Source organism: Mobula hypostoma, chromosome 9 (assembly GCF_963921235.1).
Source record: "Mobula hypostoma chromosome 9, sMobHyp1.1, whole genome shotgun sequence".
Classification (NCBI taxonomy): Eukaryota; Metazoa; Chordata; class Chondrichthyes; order Myliobatiformes; family Myliobatidae; genus Mobula; species Mobula hypostoma.
Genome location: NC_086105.1, coordinates 110,639,081 through 110,659,187, shown reverse-complemented (window position 1 = coordinate 110,659,187; position 20,107 = coordinate 110,639,081). Strand labels below are relative to the sequence as shown.

The 20,107-nt window shown below is 41.1% G+C and overlaps 2 protein-coding genes across 5 annotated transcripts in view; one reads left to right on the top strand and one right to left on the bottom strand.

Annotated features, from left to right (window-relative positions):
* Positions 1-4,646, bottom strand: part of chtf18 (CTF18, chromosome transmission fidelity factor 18 homolog (S. cerevisiae)) — a 97,790-nt gene extending 93,144 nt beyond the window's left edge. The window contains exon 1 of the mRNA XM_063057432.1: positions 4,504-4,646. Coding sequence (XP_062913502.1) covers positions 4,504-4,603 — 100 coding nt within the window. The 5' untranslated portion in view covers positions 4,604-4,646. The remainder of the gene's footprint in view (positions 1-4,503) is intronic.
* Positions 4,647-5,051: 405 nt separating this feature from the next.
* The window catches only part of rpusd1 (RNA pseudouridine synthase domain containing 1), a 54,326-nt gene continuing 39,270 nt past the window's right edge, over positions 5,052-20,107 (top strand). For 3 of the 4 annotated variants that reach the window (XM_063058891.1, XM_063058892.1, XM_063058889.1), the window contains exons 1-4: positions 5,052-5,171; positions 7,050-7,123; positions 9,974-10,180; positions 12,715-12,838. In XM_063058891.1, coding sequence (XP_062914961.1) covers positions 9,999-10,180; positions 12,715-12,838 — 306 coding nt within the window. In that variant the 5' untranslated portion in view covers positions 5,052-5,171; positions 7,050-7,123; positions 9,974-9,998. The remainder of the gene's footprint in view (positions 5,172-7,049; positions 7,124-9,973; positions 10,181-12,714; positions 12,839-20,107) is intronic. The other variant, XM_063058890.1, reaches the window with a different exon arrangement.

The following is a 20,107-nucleotide window of genomic DNA, read 5'->3' as shown; positions in this document are numbered from 1 at the left end:
ATTTTAAAATCAACTTTCCTTTTCAAACCGCTACTTTTCTAAGGATATTGCTTTCTTCACAACAAAAGCATTAATCAAAAAGATCCAGTAGTAATCAAACCATCAAGAAATTTAGTTGTCAAATCACGAACAAGAGAAAATCTGCAGATGCTGGAAATCCAAGCAACACACACAAAATGCTGGAGGAACTCAGCAGGCCAGGCAGCATCTATGAAAAAAGAGTACAGTCAATGTTTTGGGCCGAGACCCTTTGGCAGGACTGAAGAAAAGATGAGTAGATGTAAAAGGTGAGGGGGGGGGGAAGAGAAATACAAGGTGATATGTGAAACGGGGAGGGGGAAGAATGAAGTAAAGAGCTGGGAAGTTGATTGGTGAAAGAGATACAGGGCTAGAGAAGGGGGAGTCTGATAGGAGAGAACTGAAAGCCATGGAAGAAAGAAAAGTGGGGAGGAGCAGCAGGAGGCCACGGCCAGGCAAGGAGATCAGTTGAGAGAGGGAAAAGGAAATGGAGAATGGTAAAGCAGCAGGGGTGGCGGGGGGGGGCCATTACTGGAAGTTCGCAAAATCTATGTTCATGCCATCAGGTTGGAGGCTACCCAGACAGGATATAAGGTGTTGCTCCTCCAACCTGAGTGCGGCCTCATTGCGACATTAGAGGAGGCCATGCATTAACATGTTGGAATGGGAATGGGAAGTGGAATTAAAATGGGTGGCCACTGGGAGATCCCACTTCTTCTGGTGACCCATTTTAATTCCACTTCCCATTCCAATATGTCAATCCATGGCCTCTTCCACCGTCACGACGAGGTGACACTCGGGTTGGAGGAACAACACTTTATATTCCAACTGGGCAAAGTTCTTAAATAAATAAATTTTAACAATAAAATAATTATATAATAATATTTTAAAAAACAATAAAATAAATGAATACTGTGCCTAAGACCTTTGCACAGTACCGAATTTGTTGACCTGGAGCAGAGAGCCAGTTTGTAAATCTGGCGGGAGCAAAGGATGTTGGGAAAGGTGAGGGTGGAGCACCGTGGGTGCAGTGTGGGACAAGTGGCAGAGAAGGAGTGCCTGGGCAGGGTGTGGTGCGGGTGCCGACACTCTCAGTCCTCACACACCAGGCGAGGTAATTTCAGTCCAAACAATTGGTTTATTGATCATTATAAAATGTCTCTCCACACCCTCCCCTCCTCCCTTCCCTTTTCCCCCCAACCATGATTTCCCACTACCAGTCCACAATAGAGACCCATATCAGAATCAGGTTTATCATCACTCACGTACGTCATGAACCAAGTAGCCCTTTTAGTAACAGAATAACACGACCGCACTGCTCCAAAGAGCACTATATGAGGTCATTCTTACCCTCGGCCATTAGGCTCTATAATGAGTCAACCTAGAGCTGGGGAAGTGATGACCCCCCCCCCGACCATTAGATTATTTGAGGTAACGTCTTTCTTACTTCTCCTCTAATATTTGTATATCTGTGCACTTGAAATTTCCTTTGGGATCAATAAAGTATCTATCTAAGAGTTTTGCACAGTACTGTACATGCAAGAGGGTTGTCATTGCTACCATGTGATCTATATAACTAATCTTCATATACAAGTGTGAACATTTAAAAACATTACCTTCAAACACTATTCTAATTATCTGAATTAATCCTGTACAAAAGATGGGTCAGTTTGCTGGAGGCAAATCTAGAAGCTGTCACTTTACACAAAATTGTTCATTAAAGCCGGCGGGAGGAGAGAGAAGCAGCCCTCCGGTGAAAAATGATATTGTATCTGTTAAGTAGGGGCCGTGGACAATTCTGATTTGATGGAGATGGACATGAAAGCACAGAGGAACATCTGGAAAAATTTCTGAAACGCTCGTTTGCTGCTGTCATTACTGCGTGGTTGGGAATCTTTCGGAGGGAAGGCCTCAAAATCCCCGGTTTTGCCTGCTGTTGGCGACCGAGATGGAGGTCGAATCGTTCGGATAGAGATGGCGCTCAGTACTCGGTGTCGGAGAGCTGATCAGAGCTCGAGGTTTTCGGATGACTCAGAGTCAGATCATGGTCGGGTATGGCAGGGAGAGTTCTTCCTTCCCTCCGTCTGCGTGAGATGTGGGACATTTGAGAGACTTTGAACTTTTACCGTGCTCATGGACTTCTTCATGAAGTTATGGTATTGTTGCACTGTTGTAACTGTATGTTATAATTATGTGGTTTTGTTAGTTTTTTCCAGCCTTGGTCTGTCTTGTGTTTTGTGATATCACACCAGAGGAAATATTGTATCATTTCTTAATGCATGCATTACTAAATGACAATAAAAGAGGACTGAGTGTCTTCATAATCTAAAAATGGAGTGGAGACAGGACAGCAGGAAGCAAGGAAAGAGGAAAAACTTTAAGATCAAAGAGCAAGTATCAAGTGTGGGGCAGAAAATAGAAAATCCTGTAGACACAAGAGACTGCAGATGGTAGAACCTGGAGCAAAAAATTACTGGAAGAATTCAGTGGGTCAAGTAGCATCGGTGGGAAGAAAGGGATTGCCAATGTTTCATTCGAAACCCTGAATCAGATGAGAAAATCCTGGTTACGCAGCAAAGCAGCAGGGATTCATGGTCAATACAATTAAGTTAATGTTTCAGATGTACAGGATCAGTAATCATTCCCCAAGAGATAATAGGGGTCAGAAAGCACTTGAAGTAGTGGTCTACAGGCTTCTAATGTGATAGACTACCAACTGAGACATAATGGGGTTTTGTAACAAAGGACATGATTTAATCATTGGTGTCTAACATCTTGAAATACAATTACACAAATCAAATTGATAAAGATCATGTTGGGGAAGAGCTCTTGGAATGCCCTTAAGATAGCTTTCTATAATAATATGTTCACAATGAGCTGGAGGAACTCAGCAGGTCAGTCAGCATCAGTTGAAAAGATTAGTCAATGTTTCGGGCCGAAACCCTTCGTCAGGGCTGAAGGAAGAACTTTGGGGAGGGTTTGAAGAATGCTGGTAGTTAAAAAAACAGTAATTTAAAAGACAAAGGGGTGGGGGAGGGGAAGCAGGGAGGTGATTATCAGGAGAACAATGCGCAGTAGTAGAAGGAGGTGGAACTATGAGGGAGGTGATGTGAAATAGGGATAGAGGAAGGGAATTACCGGAAGTTGGAGAATTCTATGTTCGTACCAAGGGGCTGGAGACTACCTAGACGGTATATGAGGTGTTTCAATTTTCTGAATTCTCAAATTTCCGGTAATTCCCTCCCCCTCCCTTCCTCTATCCCTATTTCACATCACCTCCTTCATAGTTCCGCCTCCTTCTACTACTGCGCATTGTTCTCCTGCCAATCACCTCCCTGCTTCCCCTCCCCCACCCCTTTGTCTTTCAAATTACGTTTTTTTCAACTACCAGCATTCTTCAAACCCTCCCCAAAGTTCTTCCTTCAGTCCTAATGAAGGGTTTCGGCCCAAAACGTCGACTAATCTTTTCAACTGATGCTGACTGACCTGCTGAGTTCCTCCAGTGCATTGTGAGCGTTCCTTTGACAACAGCATCTGCAGATTATTTTGTGTTTAGAATAATATGTTGTGACCCAAAAGGCTCTTTCAGATGTTGTCATATGCAAAGAGACAGGCTTAATTAATCTCATATGAAAACATCCTCTGTGGAAGAGTGATCAAATATTACAAATTTCCCATTCAGTGTCACTGCGCCTAACTTGTCCAAGGGTGAAGACTCGAAATGAAGATAGCTACTGAGGCATGAATAGCACTTAAGATAGAAGATGTCAAAACAAGATGAAAAGCATGACAGGAGATAAGCAGTGGTAAACAATTAAAGAAATATCAATTCTAAACAAACAAAAAAAAATCTGCAGATGCTGGAAATCCGAGCCTGAAACGTTGCAACACACATCAAAGTTGCTGGTGAACGCAGCAGGCCAGGCAGCATCTCTAGGAAGAGGTACGGTCGATGTTTCAGGCCGAGACCTGAAGGGTCCTGATGAAGGGTCTCGGCCTGAAACGTCGACTGTACCTCTTCCTAGAGATGCTGCCTGGCCTGCTGTGTTCACCAGCAACTTTGATGTGTGTTGCTTGAATTTCCATCATCTGCAGAATTCCTCGTGTTTGCCTGAAACGTTGACTACTTTTTTTCCACAGATGCTGCCTGGCCTGCTGAGTTCCTCCAGCATCTTGTCTGTATGTTGATCAATTCTAAACGAATATTTGCTTCTTCCAAAAAACAGAGCAGACAACCTCCGGACAGCCCAAGGGAGCTAGGGACCAGAACTCTCCTTCCCCAAGATAAGGGGATCGGGGTCAGACCCTCTCTGCTCGCGAAGGTCAGGGGTTCGGGCTCACATCCCTCTGCTCGCCCAGAGCTAGGCCGGGAGAAAGCGACAATAGAAAGATTTTTGCAGCTAGTGTTGAGAGAGACACAACCCAAGTTGTGACCTGGCCTTTCAACATGACAGCTTGCTATACTGCAGCAAAACACTGCTTTACCGTAGGTCGGCTCTTCCATTTCCGCCAGAACCTCCAACTCGTCGGCAAACTGGCTTTCGAACTCATCTTCCACGCCATATAGGTCCCAGTCCTCCTCCATGTCCCGCAGCTCGATTCGCCCTTCTCAACCTGACAACACAAAATTCCCGCCACACCGGCACCCTCCTTCCGGTCCGTGCTGTCGATGACATAATCACCGGCGAAACGCCCCATCTGCGAGCCCGTAACTCCTATTGGTACCAGAACTGTCAATCACACTGCATGCGTCTTACCGCCCACCCATTGGCTGCTCCTAATGCTGCACACACAAAATGCTGGAGGAACTCAGCAAATCAGGCAGAATCTATAGAAAGGAATAAACAGACGCAGCTCGGAATGGCGACTATTTATTGTCCTCCACCCCATGCTGCATGACTTGCTGAGTTCCTCTAGCATTTTGTGTGTGTTGCTTTAAGATTTCCAGCCGCTGCCGGACCTCTTCTGTCTGTGATTGGTTGGTCCTGATGTCAGTCATTAGATTGAGGCGTTGCTTCCTGTTAATTGAAAGGCTTGCGTCCGGAAGTTCAGTTTCATTGACGGGAGAAATTTAAGGATATTTCTCGAAGGGCTGTTGGACTAACATTGGTTTCTACAGAAAAAAAGGATATATCAAACCTTTGGGTGAAGAGGTAGGTTTTAAAGAGAGAAAGGAAGGAGAACAAAATAATTGTAAATCCAGATCCAATGTAGCATAAAAGATATAAAGAAAAAGAACAATAATTAAAACTACGCATTACATATAAATCTATAAGATGGCTTAGATGCATAGATTGAGTGCACGTCCATGAAGTGACACTGGGCTTTTCATAAGGTGAGTGATAGGAAATAATAAAATAACGGTGCAGACAACAGGAATTCTGCAGATGCTGGAAATTCAAGCAACACACATAAAAGTTGCTGGTGAACGCAGCAGGCCAGGCAGCATCTCTAGGAAGAGGTACAGTCGACGTTTCAGGCCGAGACCCTTCGTCAGGACTAACTGAAGGAAGAGTTAGTAAGTTTTCAAATCTCTTACTAACTCTTCCTTCAGTTAGTCCTGACGAAGGGTCTCGGCCTGAAACGTCGACTGCACCTCTTCCTAGAGATGCTGCCTGGCCTGCTGCGTTCACCAGCAAGTTTTAAGTAACGATGGAGGTATTGATCAGCCTTACTGCTTGGGGAAAGTAACTTTTGAATCTGATGGTCCTGGTTTTAATGCTATATAGCCTCCTCCCTGATGGGAGTGGGACTAACAGTCCATGAGTAGGGTGGGTAGGGTCCTTCATGATACTGACCCTTTTTTGGAACTTTTTGTATATGTATCTTTGATGATTGGTATAATTGATGCGTTGGGTACTTTTGACTACCAGTTGAGCTTTTATGTCCACTGCAGTGTAGTTTTTATACTAAGTGGTGATGCAACTTGTCGGGATGCTCTCTAACTGTGCTTCTGTAGAATGATGTGAGTAGGGATGTGCAAATTCCAGCTTTCTTCAACCTCGTTGGAAAGTAGAGGCATTGGTGAGATTTATTGACTGAACAGGATGTGTTATGGGCCAAGAGAGTTTGTGTATGATGTCCACTGTCAGAAGTTTGAAACTCTTGTAGTTTCCTCCAATGTAAAGTGGGGGAGGGGTGGTGAGGAGCGCAAGTTTGCTTGAAGTCGCTAACCATCTTCTTTGTCTTGTTGACATTAAAGGAATAGAAGGCCTCAAACTCTTCTAACAGCTCTCAGCAGGCTGTCTCATTGTTTTTGGTGATGAGCCCCGCTACAGTTGTGTCGCTGGCAAATTTCACACTGTGGTTTGCTTAGGTGTTTGTGCAGCCGTGTGAGTACAATGTACAGCAAAGGGCTCAACACACAGCCCAGGGGGGCATCCGTGTTTAGGATGACGGGGGGGGGGCGGGGAGGAGTGGTTGTGCATCCTGACTATCTGAGGTCTGTTGGTTAGGAAGTCCAACACCCAGATGTTGCACAGTGGTGTGTTTAGACTGAGGAGCAGGAGTTTGTTCGCCAGTCTGTTGGACAATAGTGTTGAATGCCGAACTGAAATCCAGAAACAGCATCCTGACATGTGTCCTTGTTTTCTCGGTCTGTCAGGGCCAGGTGAATGACAGATGCTATGGTATCAGTCATAGAGCAGATCTGTCATAATCATATTGGTGAGTGTCCAAACTACAAACTTGTGGGTGAATAGGATGGGCAGCTCGGGCTCATGGAAAATGGATTGATCAAGGATCTGTTGGATTGGTGGAACTTAATTATTTCAAATTGAAACTTGCTGTCATATTGTCATATGATGGACGCAATAAAAATCTTTCAGCAGTATCATAGACCCAGCATTATATTAGCAGGATCACTAGAAAAGCAAATTAGTTTTTTTTTAAACAAGAAAACATAAACAAAAAAAGACCATTTTAGTGCAAAGTGTTGCTAAACTGTAGTGATTAAGATTTTACTGTTTCAGGTTCAGGTATATAACATGTACATTACAACAGACAGTGAAATGCATTGTTTGTGTTGACAGCCTCCAGATGTGCTGGAGCAGCCCACAAGTTGGCGCAAGAACCGAGTTTTCGAAGGGAAGTATCTATTCTTGAGGTAAGCGATGTGGATAAGGGATCCAGCTACTGGTGAACTAAACTAATATTGTTATTGTGTGACGTTTCTTTATTGGAAGTAGATATTTTAGCTACTGAAGATCTCAGGGGTTGCTATGATTGATAATAGTGGTTGATTCTGGTGATACTGAGGGCTAGAGAATTAAGTTCATACCTAGGTGCATTATTGTCAGTGTTTAATTAGAGAGGGGCTGGGTTCACAGTATTAGGGATTGGCTAAGTCAGGAGTCCCCAACCTTTTTTGCACCGCGGACCGGTTTAATATTGACAGTATTCTTGCAGACCAGCCGACAGGATGGGGATGGTGGTGGTGTTCAAGTAGGGGTAAACTCACCACAGCATGTCTTTTACAGTGACTGTTGCCAACTTTCTCACTTCCAAATAAGAGACAAAAGTCGCAGTCAAATATGGGACACTTTACCCCAAGAAAGACTACCATGATCATGAAGCCTTGCGTGGGCACCTGTGTGCACATGCGTGTACGTACCGATTTTTTTTTTCCACAAACTGGTTTTGCCATTATCTTCCCGACTGCATTGTACATACATTATTTCTACTTTATATAGGCTGTGTATTTATCATATCATTCCTGCTTTTACTATATGTTAGTGTTATTTTCGGTTTTATGTTTTGGGTCTGGGAATGCTCAAAAACTTTTCCCATATAAATTAATGGTAATTGCTTCTTCGCTTCACACCATTTCGGCATGAAAGGTTTCATAGGAACGCTCTACCTTAGCGGGGGAAATATGGGAAAAGGGCGGTCCCGTATTGAACAAACCAATTTAGCCCAATATACAGGATGTCCCGGCAAATACGGGACAGTTGGCAACCCTATGTTCAAGTTCAACAGTGCGTGACAGGGAATGAGGAAAGGTGCAGCTGACTCGTATCGTTTCTGCGACCCGGTGGTTGGGGACCGCTGAGCTAAGTAAGGGTCTGAGAGTGTTTGGTGTGGTAGAATGTGAAGTAGTTGGTGAAATGTGGAAGTTTGTGTCGGATTTCCAGTGATGGTGCCAAGAGGATCTAGATGAAAAATTAGAACAATCTCGGGATAAATCATTTGCTGGTTGAGATGGGTACCACTTTCCAAAGGTAATGGTGCAGGATTGGATAGAAAATTTACTGGAAATTTGATTGCTACAAAAGTGGGAATTTGGAGGAATTGAAACTGGATGGATCATATTTAAAAGTCAAGAAGGATGGGGAGAGATATATATATTGCCACATTTATTGTCCTTGAGAATACCTTTTGTGATTTTTGATCAGTTATGTTGGTATGTGGCCTGTGAACATTTATGGAATTGAAAGGTGAACTGGAAGTGCAGTATAATGATCTGGAAATGAGTTAATGACGAGAACTCACTTCAGAACAAAATAGTTTATTTCCTCTAATTGAAACAGATTCTTATTGTAATTGCTCATGAATCATTCAGACTGTCAATTGATTTAGAAATCTGCAGTGTTGTAAGTTGATCTTTTCAATAAATTTACACTAGTATGATATGCCCAAATGTTCTTTGCAAAATACTTTTCAGTTGATCTGTAGAAATGTGACGAGTGATACTTTAATCAATAATAAAAAAAACAGCAAATTGCAATAAGGACTCAGTTGCATGATATCTGATAAGTTCAATATGCCATTCAGTTTCTTTAGTGAGGGTCCTCGGAGATGTGTGTGTACACCTCAATGAGATGTCAACGTATTTGGGTATATCTTCTGTTTGAAGTTTAGTACCTGGAGGCAAAGATCAGAAAAACAAATTGCAAATCTAAAAGCAACACACATCAAAGTTGCTGGTGAACGCAGCAGGCCAGGCAGCATCTCTAGGGAGAGGTACAGTCGCCGTTTCGGGCCGAGACCCTGCGTCAGGACCCTCTGTCCTGAAACGTCGACTGTACCTCTTCCTAGAGATGCTGCCTGGCCTGCTGTGTTCACCAGCAACTTTGATGTGTGTTGCTTGAAATTCCAGCATCTGCAGAATTCTTCGTGCTTGCATTTGCAAATCTAAAATTTAGATTGCCAATATTCGGGCATATCATGCTAGTGTAAATTTATTGCAAGTATCAACTTCCAATACTGCAGCTTTCTAAATCAATTGTCAGGCGAACGATTAATCCAACGTTCAAAGCTCAAATTAAATTTATTATCAAAGACCATATGTCACCAAATACCAACCTGAGATTCATTTATTTGCAGGCTTTCATAGTAGAACAAAGCGGTCCAATAGAACCAACGGAAACTATTAGTGGTTTATTGTTGTCTTAGGTTTTTTATATAATAAAACCAAATGATGACTAATCAATTGAGTTGGGACTTGTGAATTCGATTGGTGGTCGATGGAGTCACTGGAAAACTAAACAAAGAGCAAATTGGAAACAAAACATTTCAAACCTCACTCTCAAACCTTGTATTTCAAATATAAAAGAACCAAGGGTTGGTTACCCTCTTTATCTCCTAGCACCAGGATAGCACTGTTTTTAAAGTGTCTGAAATTGATCAAATCTTTTATGTTTCATTGTTCCATTGCACTTAATGCAGAAATGTAGAACAGAAATAGGCCATTCTACATCTCAGATGTTCTCCAGATCAATATGATCATGGCTAGACCTCTATCATATTCCTGCTCTCTTCCTATTCCCCTTACTACTTTTTGTTTCAATAGTCTTATATAAATATGCTCAATGAATTAGCTGTCATAGCCTTCTGTTCTGGTGAGTTCCACAGGTTTGCTACCTTCCAAGAGAATGAATTTCTCCTCATTCAGTCCTAGATGCTTAAAAGTAGCAGAGCTAAATAAACTAATTTTCAATTCTTCATTTTCACTTAGGACTGCTGTTAGGTGGCTTGGTGATATGGAACCTGCTAGTATTGGGAACCTATGTATTTTGTACCAGAGCACAGATTTCCTGGTGGTGAATAAGCATTGGGATATCCGCATTGACAGTAAGATGTGGTTTGAGAATCTCACAGTCCAGTCTCAGCTGAAGCACCGATTTCCTGAGCTTGCAGACCCAGATACCTACTATGGGTTTAGGTAATTGTTTATTATTTGTTTCACATTATGTTTCAAAAATGTGTTTTCTGAATTTTCACCATTTGTTGAAATTTAAGGAAGATGTATAATATTCACTGATACCAAATCTACTGCAATGTCAGAATCTGTCACTCCATTTTGCAACAGATAAAATGCTGGAGAAACTCGGTAGGTTGGGCAGTATCAATGGAGGGGAATTAACAGTCAACGCTTTGGGCCAAGGCTAGAAAGTCAGGTGGGCAGAAGGTGTAGTAGGGGAAGAAGTGCAAGCTAGCAGGTGATATGTGAGACCAGGTGAGGAGGAATGTGGGTGGGTGGAAGGGGGATGAAGTAAGAAACTAGGAGGTAATAAGTGGAAGAGGTGAAGGGCTGAAGAAGAAGGAGTCTGAAAGAGAACAGTGAACCATGGAAGAAAAGAAAGAAGGAGGGGAACAGAGAGGTGAAGGGGAAAAATGGGGTGAGAGAGTAACCACAATGGGGAATGGGGGCAGGGGGAGAGAATGAGGGAGAATTACTGAAGAAATCGATGCTCAGGCTTTCAGGTTGGAGGCTACCCAGACGGAAATTGAAATGTTACTCTTCCAACCTGAGTTTGGCTTCGACGTGGCAGTAGAGGAGAGGCCATGGGCAGACAGGTCAAAATGAGAATGGAAGGGATGAATGGAGAAGGGAATCATGGAGGGACCAATCCCTGCAGAAAATGGAGAATGGGGGGGGGGAGGTAAAGGTGTGTTTGATGGTAGAATCCTTTTGAAGATGGTGGACATTGCAGAGAATAATATGCTGGATGTGAAGGTTCATGAGGTGGTAGGTAAGGATGAGGAACTCTATATCTGTTAGGATGGCGGGAAGATAGGATGAGAGTGGAAGTCCAGGAAATGGAGGAGATGCAGGTGTGGGCAGCATCAATGGTAAAAGAAGGGAAACCCAGATCTTTGAAGAAGAACACTTCTTATGTCCTGGGAACGGATGTGGCAGAGATAAAGGAGCTTAGAAAATGGAATGGCATTTTTAAAAGTTACAGGTTGGAAAGAAGTTTAGTCAAGATAGCTGTGAGGGATGGTAGGCTTATAAAAGATATCAAAGATAGCTTGCTCCCAGAGACAGCAAGACTGAGAAAGGGGAGACAGGTGCCAGAAATGGACCGAGGGGATTTAAGGGCAGGGTGGAAGTTTGAGGCAAAGTTGATTAAATTAACGAGCTCAGCATCGGTGCGTGAAACAGCACCAATGTAGTCATCAATGTAGCGCAGAAAGAGTTGGGTTGTGCTGCTGGAGAAGACTTGGAACATGGGGGTGCCCATGGCTGCACCATGGGTTTGGAGAAAGTGGGAGGAGCTGAAGGAGAAATTGTTGAGTATGAGGACCGGTTCTGACAAATGGAGGAGGGTGGTGGTGGAGGGAAACTGCTCTGGCCTGTTGTTGAGAAAGAAGTGGAGAGCTTTAAGGCCTTCCTGATGCAGTATAGAAGTGTATAGGGTCTGGACATCCGTGGTGAATGAGGTGAGTGGGGCCAAGAAATTGAAGGTTGTTGAAGAGATCCTTTATGGTTGAAGAGCATCTTCTCTGCTCCGTTCACCTGTCATCTGTATTTCAAATTCTGGGTTGTCTGCTGGAACTCTGCCTTCGTACACCTGTAGAACTGTTTATTCCCCCTTGAGGAAAGGTGGAACTACCAATCTGCTTAATTAGCTGTTCAATCTCATTAAACCATTACTGGTGAATTTTGTCAGAGAAGTCATGAGTCACTTCACAGATGTTAATCTTGATGAATTTCAAGGCAACCCACATGCAGTTGACACTAAAGTGACTTATGACTTCTTAAGCCAACAAGTCTGGTTTGATATCAAAGAGGTAATAGAGGATATTTTATTTGGAAATAGAGTTAATTAGATGATCAGTCCAGCAGTCATCATCATCTGTTGTGACAGGGAATTGAGGATGTCTTTGGAGTCCCTCACTCAGGTGATGATATAATGTAGCTGCATGTATAAAAGAAAATTAATGATCCTGATACTGACCCTTGGAGTTGTTGATTTAGAGTGGTAAAAACAAGATTACTGCTAAAGGCAGAAATTAAGCAAAAACAAAAGTGCAAGAAGTCCCCAACAGGTCAGTCTATATTGGTGGACTGAGAAATGATTAATCCTTCAGGTCATTTTAATGCACCGTTTTTAGGTGCTGCTCAACTTCAAATTGAGCAAAAACAACTGATTGAAAGGTTCAGTATAGCAGTGAACAAAGCTGTGTGCTTAGTAATAATTTTTGCCTGTTGAGAAGTCAATGTTCCTGTCATTATCACTCTGAGGAAATGCGAGGTGAAAGAAATAATTGGAATTGTGATAGTGTGAAGCACTGTGACACATTTCAGGGAAACTGCCATGATAGTGGCTTCCTTAGTTCATGTGGAAAACTTCCAAGTACAAATATATAGATTTTTTTTAAAAGTCAGCAGTGGTGCCAGTTTGCCTTGAGTATCATCCCATGTCATTTAATGGTGTGGTTCTCATCACTTTCTTTTGTGTTTCTGGACAGATTTTGTCATCAGCTGGATTTCTCCACCAGTGGGGCGCTGTGTATTGCTCTCAATAAGATGGCAGCTGCCAAGGCCTATCGGTGTTTCCGAGATCGTCTGGTAACCAAGATTTACCTAGCTCTGGTATGCTTCTGACTCAGTTAGTATGTTGCATATGCCTTTACTGTGATGGTCTGGAACACAATCACATCCATATCTTCTTGTAATTATATAAACATGAGTGTTCACGTTAACATTTTCATAATAAATAATGTTGTTCCATTCCTTGACATGAGCATAAGTCTGCTGCCCTCGCCGTGCATTGTGTACAAAGCTTGTCAGGAAGTTAAACACCTTTTCAGAAATCAGCTGAGTTGGAAGCATTCTTCAGGTTACTTAGTTATTGATTGATTGAGATACAGTGTGGAATAGACCCTTCTGGCCCGTCAAGTCACAATGCCAAGCAATCCCCCAATTTAACCCTAGCTTAATCATGGGACAATTTACAATGACCTATTAACCTACTAGCCAGTATGTTTTTGGGCTGTGGGAGGAAACCAGAGCACTGGGAGAAAACCCAAGCGGTCACGGGGAGAACGTACAAACCCTTTACAGGCAGCGGCGGGAATTGAATGAGAAAACTTTGCGAAACTACAGGACATTAAGTAAAGGGAGGGGAACGTTGACTCAGACCATGAGAGGCCTGCCTTGGGCATTTTCATGCCTAACATGGCGCAGATTGGAAATCTGTGGGGCGCCACTCCTCGCACAGACTAGAGCAATGTGTGATTAAGTGCCTTGCTCAAGGACACAAACGTTAAGTAAAACATGTATTAAATTTAGTACAGGATTCTTGCACGCTTGAGCATGCTAATATTATCAATTATTCTCATGATCAGCATTAAACAAGATAATACACACTCAACCTTCTATAGCTATGCAATGAAGTACAGTGAACACATAGCACGATGATAGCTTATCAGCGGTGAACGATAAGCTTAATACCAAAGACTCAAAGATACTGCTGTCTCAAGGGCTAATAAAGAGTGGATGGAGGTAGATGTCTTTCTCTATTGTTTGCTCTAATTCGAATTCTGAATTAACCCACGCAGTAAATGATTTTTTTAAAAAAAGCGAATGAACAGGAAGTGATGTACAAAACAAACTGCGTACAAAACAAACTGCATACAAAATGAACAGCACCTTTAAAGGCAGAATACTCATCACCTGACGTCCACGATGTCAAAGTTAACTACGGAAACGAAAAGTCAAAATGATCATTTTGTTACATCTTTGGCAAAAGAAGGGTCTCGGCCTGAAATGTCGACTGTACCTCTTCCTAGAGATGCTGCCTGGGCTGCTGCGTTCACCAGCAACTTTGATGTGTGTTCCTTGGTGACATGCTTGCTTGAGGTAATATCTGATGAGCAGGTCGGTGGCATGGTGCTCACCCAGAATGATGATTGGGTGAGGTACTTGTGAAGTGAGTTGTGCTCTCCTAATACGTCCTACAACTCACTGTAGCCTCTCAGAGTCAGGAAAGGGACAGAGTTCGCTAAGGTAACTTTGGATTGGATGAGGTTCCTGCTTTGTGATGCACTATACTTCCTCTGCACACTCTGTCTTTGAACAACAGAAAGGATTCTAACCTTTGCCCGATTTGTTTGCTCAGAGAAATGTGCCAACCACTGCAAAGGCAAAATCTTCCATCCTTGGACTCACTTTACACCGCACGCTGTCGGATCAGTGCTGCTAGGATAATCAAGGACACGACCCACCCAGCCCACAGACCTTTCGTCCTTCTTCCCTCCGGGAGAAGGTTCAGGAGCTTGAAGACTCGTACGGCCAGATTTGGGAACAGCTTCTTTCCAACTGTGATAAGACTTCTGAACAGATCCTGACCCAGATCTGGGCCGTACCCTCCAAATATCCAGACCTGCCTCTCAGTTTTTTTGCACTACCTTACTTCCCATTTTTCTATTTTCTATTTATGATTTATAATTTAAGTTTTTAATATTTACTAATTTTAACTATTTTTAATATCTTTAATATTTAATATTTGTAATCCAGGGAGTGTGAAGTGCAGAATCAAATATCACTGTGATGATTGTACATTCTAGTACCAATTGTTTGGTGACAATAAAGTATAAAGTAAAGTAAAGGCTGTCTTTGGCTACTCCTAAAATCTTCACTTTCATATAGATCAGCCTTGCTCAACTTTTTTGCCCTGGAGGAACCTTTGAGATAATTTTCAGGTCTCAGGGAACCCCTGCGTAAAAATTATTGTATCTGCAGCTCATGGTAAGTTAGTGTGATCAGTAACTTGTACATTTAACAATCCAAAAATAACTGTCAATGCTCTTTTGAGTAGAGAATGTATTTTTAGCTAAGCTTTCTTGGGGTGGGGTGGGGAGAGGTAGTTAAGCTTGGTTTACCTTTTTTTTAATTTTATTTTTATTTGGATAAGGAGTTCACAATTATTATGTACTTTTTTCACACATATAACCTTTTCCATTTTTTTATATGTATAAAACTACAATTATTTATACATTCTTAAGTACACATTGAGATGATATAAAAGCAAAATAAACATTTAAATAGATAATTATGTACTGTGGTAAATCTAACCTATAAGGCTAAGTAATGAAATTAGTTGTTAAGAAAAATGGTAATAATAGTTTCCATACAATTCTTCTGGACCATTTCCACTGGTCCAAAATGTTGCATACAAGCCTATATACCAACCATTGTAGGTGTTTATATCCCAATTTGTTCATGCTTGTTCCTGCCCGCAGACATAATTATCCAATCCCTATGTACTTATTTACTTAATTTTTTCATTTTTTTTTATCCCTTTCCCAAATCTTTCCCTTTACTTGTGTTAATTCTCTATTTTCCAAAAAAAACAACAAACATTTAGACTAGGGGTGCTTACGTTAGCAATATTACTGTGTTGATGAGAAGAGCAATATAAATCATTAGGAGAGTCATCTAAAGTCTGCTCGCATTGGGGTTATATATTCAATCCATTTCTTCCAGATTTGATAAAATGTTTCTTTTTGAGTTCTCAGGGAGTAGGTCAACTTTTCCATTTTAAATATTTCCAAGATAATTTCGTACCAATCTTCTAATGTAGGTGGTATTGGATTTAGCCATTTTCTAGTGATTGATTTCTTACTTGCCGCTAAGAGGGCCTGCAGCAACTTTATATCTTCCTTCTGTTCAAGGAACAATACATGCCCCAAATAGAGCGTCTCAAAGTTCAGAGGTATCTGGGACCTAAGTACCTTAACTAATGTTCTATGAATACCTTCCCAAAACAGACTTAATTTAGGGCAATCCCAGAAAATATGAAAATGATTTGCCTCCTTGGAGCCGCACCTTCTCCAACACATCACATTTGTATCTTTATATTTTTCCTGATATGGGGTCTTGAAGTATCTTGTAATGTTTTTCCAACAATGTTCTCTCCATGTCAAAGAATTAGTCGAGGACCATTGAAAGCTGCAGATTTTCCCCCAAGCCTCCTCTGAAAGTACCAACCCCGCTTCTTTCTCCCACTTCTCTTTAATATACAGTGTATTTACATTTTTAGCATGGGAGAGTGCATTACATAGGCGAGAAACTGATTTACTAGGTATTGAACTGCAAGCCGAATTCAGAATCTTGAAAAATTCTAATTCTACTGTTGATAGGTCTGTATATCTACAACTCTGGTTAACATAGTTTCGTATTTGAAGGTACCTAAAAAAGTCATTATGTTCTAGGCCATGTTTGTCCTGCAGGATTTGGAAACTTTGTAATACTCTTTTATCTATAAATGAGAGGTAGGTTGTAAGACCTTCCTTTATCCATAGCTCAAATCTTTTATCTCCTCTGTTGGGAAGGAATTCGGTATCATATGCACACCATCTAAAGAGTTTTAGCATGTTATTAATTCCACATGAATTAACCACCTTCTGCCATACTTTTAGTGTAAGATTTATCCAAGCATTATTAAATTTTTCCAACTGGGCCATCAATCCTTTGTCAGCTATTGAGGCCTGAAGAGGAAAACTGTCAACTAATCCAAATTCTATTTCCTTCCATCTAGCCTTATATTCCCTATTACACCAATATAACAGAGGGGTTATCTGTGAGGCATAAAAATAATTTCTCAGGCAAGGAAGAACCATACCTCCTCTTTCCTTCCCTAACTGTAAGGTGTTATATCGAATTCTAGGTTTCCTTCCTTGCCAAATGAAGCGGGAAATCCATTTGTCCCATTCCCTGAATTGATTATCATCCACCTCCACTGGTAAAGTACGGAAAAGATATAATAACCGAGGAAGAATATTCATTTTTATAGTATTTATCCTTGAATTTAAACTTAAAAAGGGGATAAGATTCCATCTATGCATATCTGCTTTTATCTCTGAGATTAATGGCCCATAATTTACCTGTGACAGTGTTGAAAGATCCTTCGGCAGGGTTATTCCTAAATATTTTAATGATTTAGCTTCCCACTTAAGATCGTATGTATCCTGCAATTTTTTGGATGGTGTATAATTTAGGGACATAACCTGCGTTTTCTTTACATTTATTTTATAACCTGATATTTTCCCAAAGTCATCCAACAGTGTAAACAATCCTATAAATGATTTTTCTGGTTCACTCAGATAGACCAAAACATCATCTGCGAATAACGCCACTTTCTGTTCAATCCCTGCCACCTTGATACCTTTTACGATTTCGCTCTGTCTTATTAGTTGGGCAAGTGGTTCAATATATAGCGCAAAAAGGAGAGGAGAAATTGGGCATCCCTGTCTAGTGCCTCTCTCTAAAATGAAGGAGTCAGAGAGGTCCCCATTTATCTTAATTCGGGCTGTTGGGCTGTCATACCGAGTCTGAATTACTTTAATAAACCTTTCTTGAAAGCCGAATCTTCCTAACACTCTGTATAGGAATGCCCAACTAACCAAATCAAAAGCTTTCTCAGCGTCCAATCCTACTACCATTGTCTCTGTCTCGTTCTTATTAACCTGTTCTAATATGTGCAGAGTTCTCCTTATGTTGTCCTGTGTTTGTCTTTGTTGAATAAATCCAGTCTGGTCTAAATGGATTAGACCAGGTAAAAGCTTTTCCAATCTGCGCGCTAATATAGATGTAAATAGTTTGTAATCTAAATTAAGAACACTAATTGGCCGATAATTGCCACATTCTAGTTTATCTTTACCCTCTTTAGGAATAACTGAAATAATCGCTTCTCTCCAGGAAGGTGGAGTTTCTCCTCTCTGCAAGATCCAATTAAAGGTGTTAAGTAGTAATGGGGCTAACTGTGTCTTCAGGGACTTGTACCACTCTGAGGTAAACCCATCAGAACCCGGGGACTATCCAGCCTTTAACCTAGAGATGGCCACGTTCAGTTCTTTGACAGTTACTGGTTCTAATAAACTTTCATTTTGTAAATCTGTAAGTTTAGGTAGATCTAAAAAATTCAATACACTGTCTATATAGGGCTCATTGGGGGCCCGGGGTTGGGAGTACAGCTCTCGATAATACGTTTCAAAACTCTCTTGAATTTTCCCTATTGTACTCTCCACAAGCTTTGTCTTTGGATTCTTTATTTTATGAATTGTATTGTCTGCTTGTTGTTTTCGTAATTTATATGCTAATAATCTAGCTGAATTACCTCCTACTTCATAATTGTCTCAGGTAAAGAAAATTTCTTTGAGTTTCCAACATATAAATATCATCAATTTCACTTTGCAATTTCCTAATTTCCTGTTTTCGATTTGAATTACTTTTGTTGCTATCTCCAACTTGAAGTTGTTTTAATTTTCCTTGAAGGTCTGCTAATTTTTGTGCATTGATTTTTTTCATGTGAGTAGTAATGGAAATAATTTTCCCTCTCAGTACAGCTTTCAATGTATCCCATAAAATCACTGGTGATGTTTCTCCCGTGTCATTAAGGTCTAGATATTCTTTGATTTCTCCCCTTAATCTCTCCATTACTTTTGGGTTATTAAGTATATGTGAGTTTAGCCTCCATAGTGTTTTCCTCATTTTCCTTTCCAGGATTAGAGACATAGAGACTGGGCTATGATCCGACAGATCAATTGTTGCAATATTACAGTTTTTTATCCTGAGTCTATCTGTATTAAAGATAAAGAAATAGTCTATCCTTGAATAGGCTGAATGAGGGAAAGAGTAATATGTATAATCTTTACTAGTAGGGTGTAATTCCCTCCAGACATCTATAATTCCCAACTCCTCCATCAATGAATTCACTTTCCGAGTCAGAGGTTTATTCTGAGTAACTATTCTTGAAGAATCTAATATAGGATTTAATCTAATATTAAAATCCCCTCCACAAATTACTACCCCTCGAGAACTGACCATTAGGTCAAAAATGTGTCTATAAAATGACCATTCACTACCTGGAGGAGCATAAACATTCAGCAATGTTATTTCTGTACCTTCTATTCTTCCTGTGATTTTTACAAACCGTCCTTCTTTGTCTCTAGTCTCTGAAATATGTTCATAATTAAGAGTACTTGATATTAAAGTAGCTACCCCTCTTTTGTGACTCAATTTATATGATGAATAAAATACATGCTTAAAGCCCATTCTTTTTAATTTTCCATGTTCAGATTGGCTCATATGTGTTTCCTGGAGGAAAGCTATTTGTGCCCTCTCTTTTTTCAATTTAGACATAATCTTATTTCTTTTAATTGGATTCAAAACCCCATTAACATTATAGGAAATTATTTTTACCAATTCAGTTTGCATTTTTCTCTAGTAGAAAAAAAGCACTCTCCTTTTCTAACCAAACAGTAAGCAATCCCTTCTCAACAGTAAACCAAGACATATAACCACACCCTAGACATTTCTGAACGTATAACATTTGAAAATTTTCCCCGACTTCCCACAGTGAGGCCTGAGCCGGTACCGACCCGCCTCAGTTCAGAGGGATAACCTCTATCTTCACCCTGTGTTAGAGGGCCCTCAGCAGTTTGAATAATCATAGAGAATTTTCTCCTATTTATGTCTCGACCATATTGCTATCATTCAAGTTATTCCGCCTAGATTATTTTCAGTTACCAGTTTTCATTTTACTTTTAAGTCCGATTTACTCTTTTCAGTCATTTCTCTTAATTAATCTGTATTCTCTGTACATTCGCGTCTGAATATTGGCAGCTTTTCCTTGTAGTTTGACACTCTGGTTCGAGTGGAGCGTCCTCGCCCCACTAACTGCCACGACTTCTGCCGAATCCTCTCCGGTAGCGACTCCGGTTGGGTGATAACTTTAATAGGTAGTCCCCGGTCCGCCAGGTCCGACGTTGCCTCCTCCACCGTAGCGTAAGTTTTTGTCCCTTCGTCGTAAAAGACTCTCAGCCGAGCTGGATACGGGGTCTGGAATTTGATGTTGTT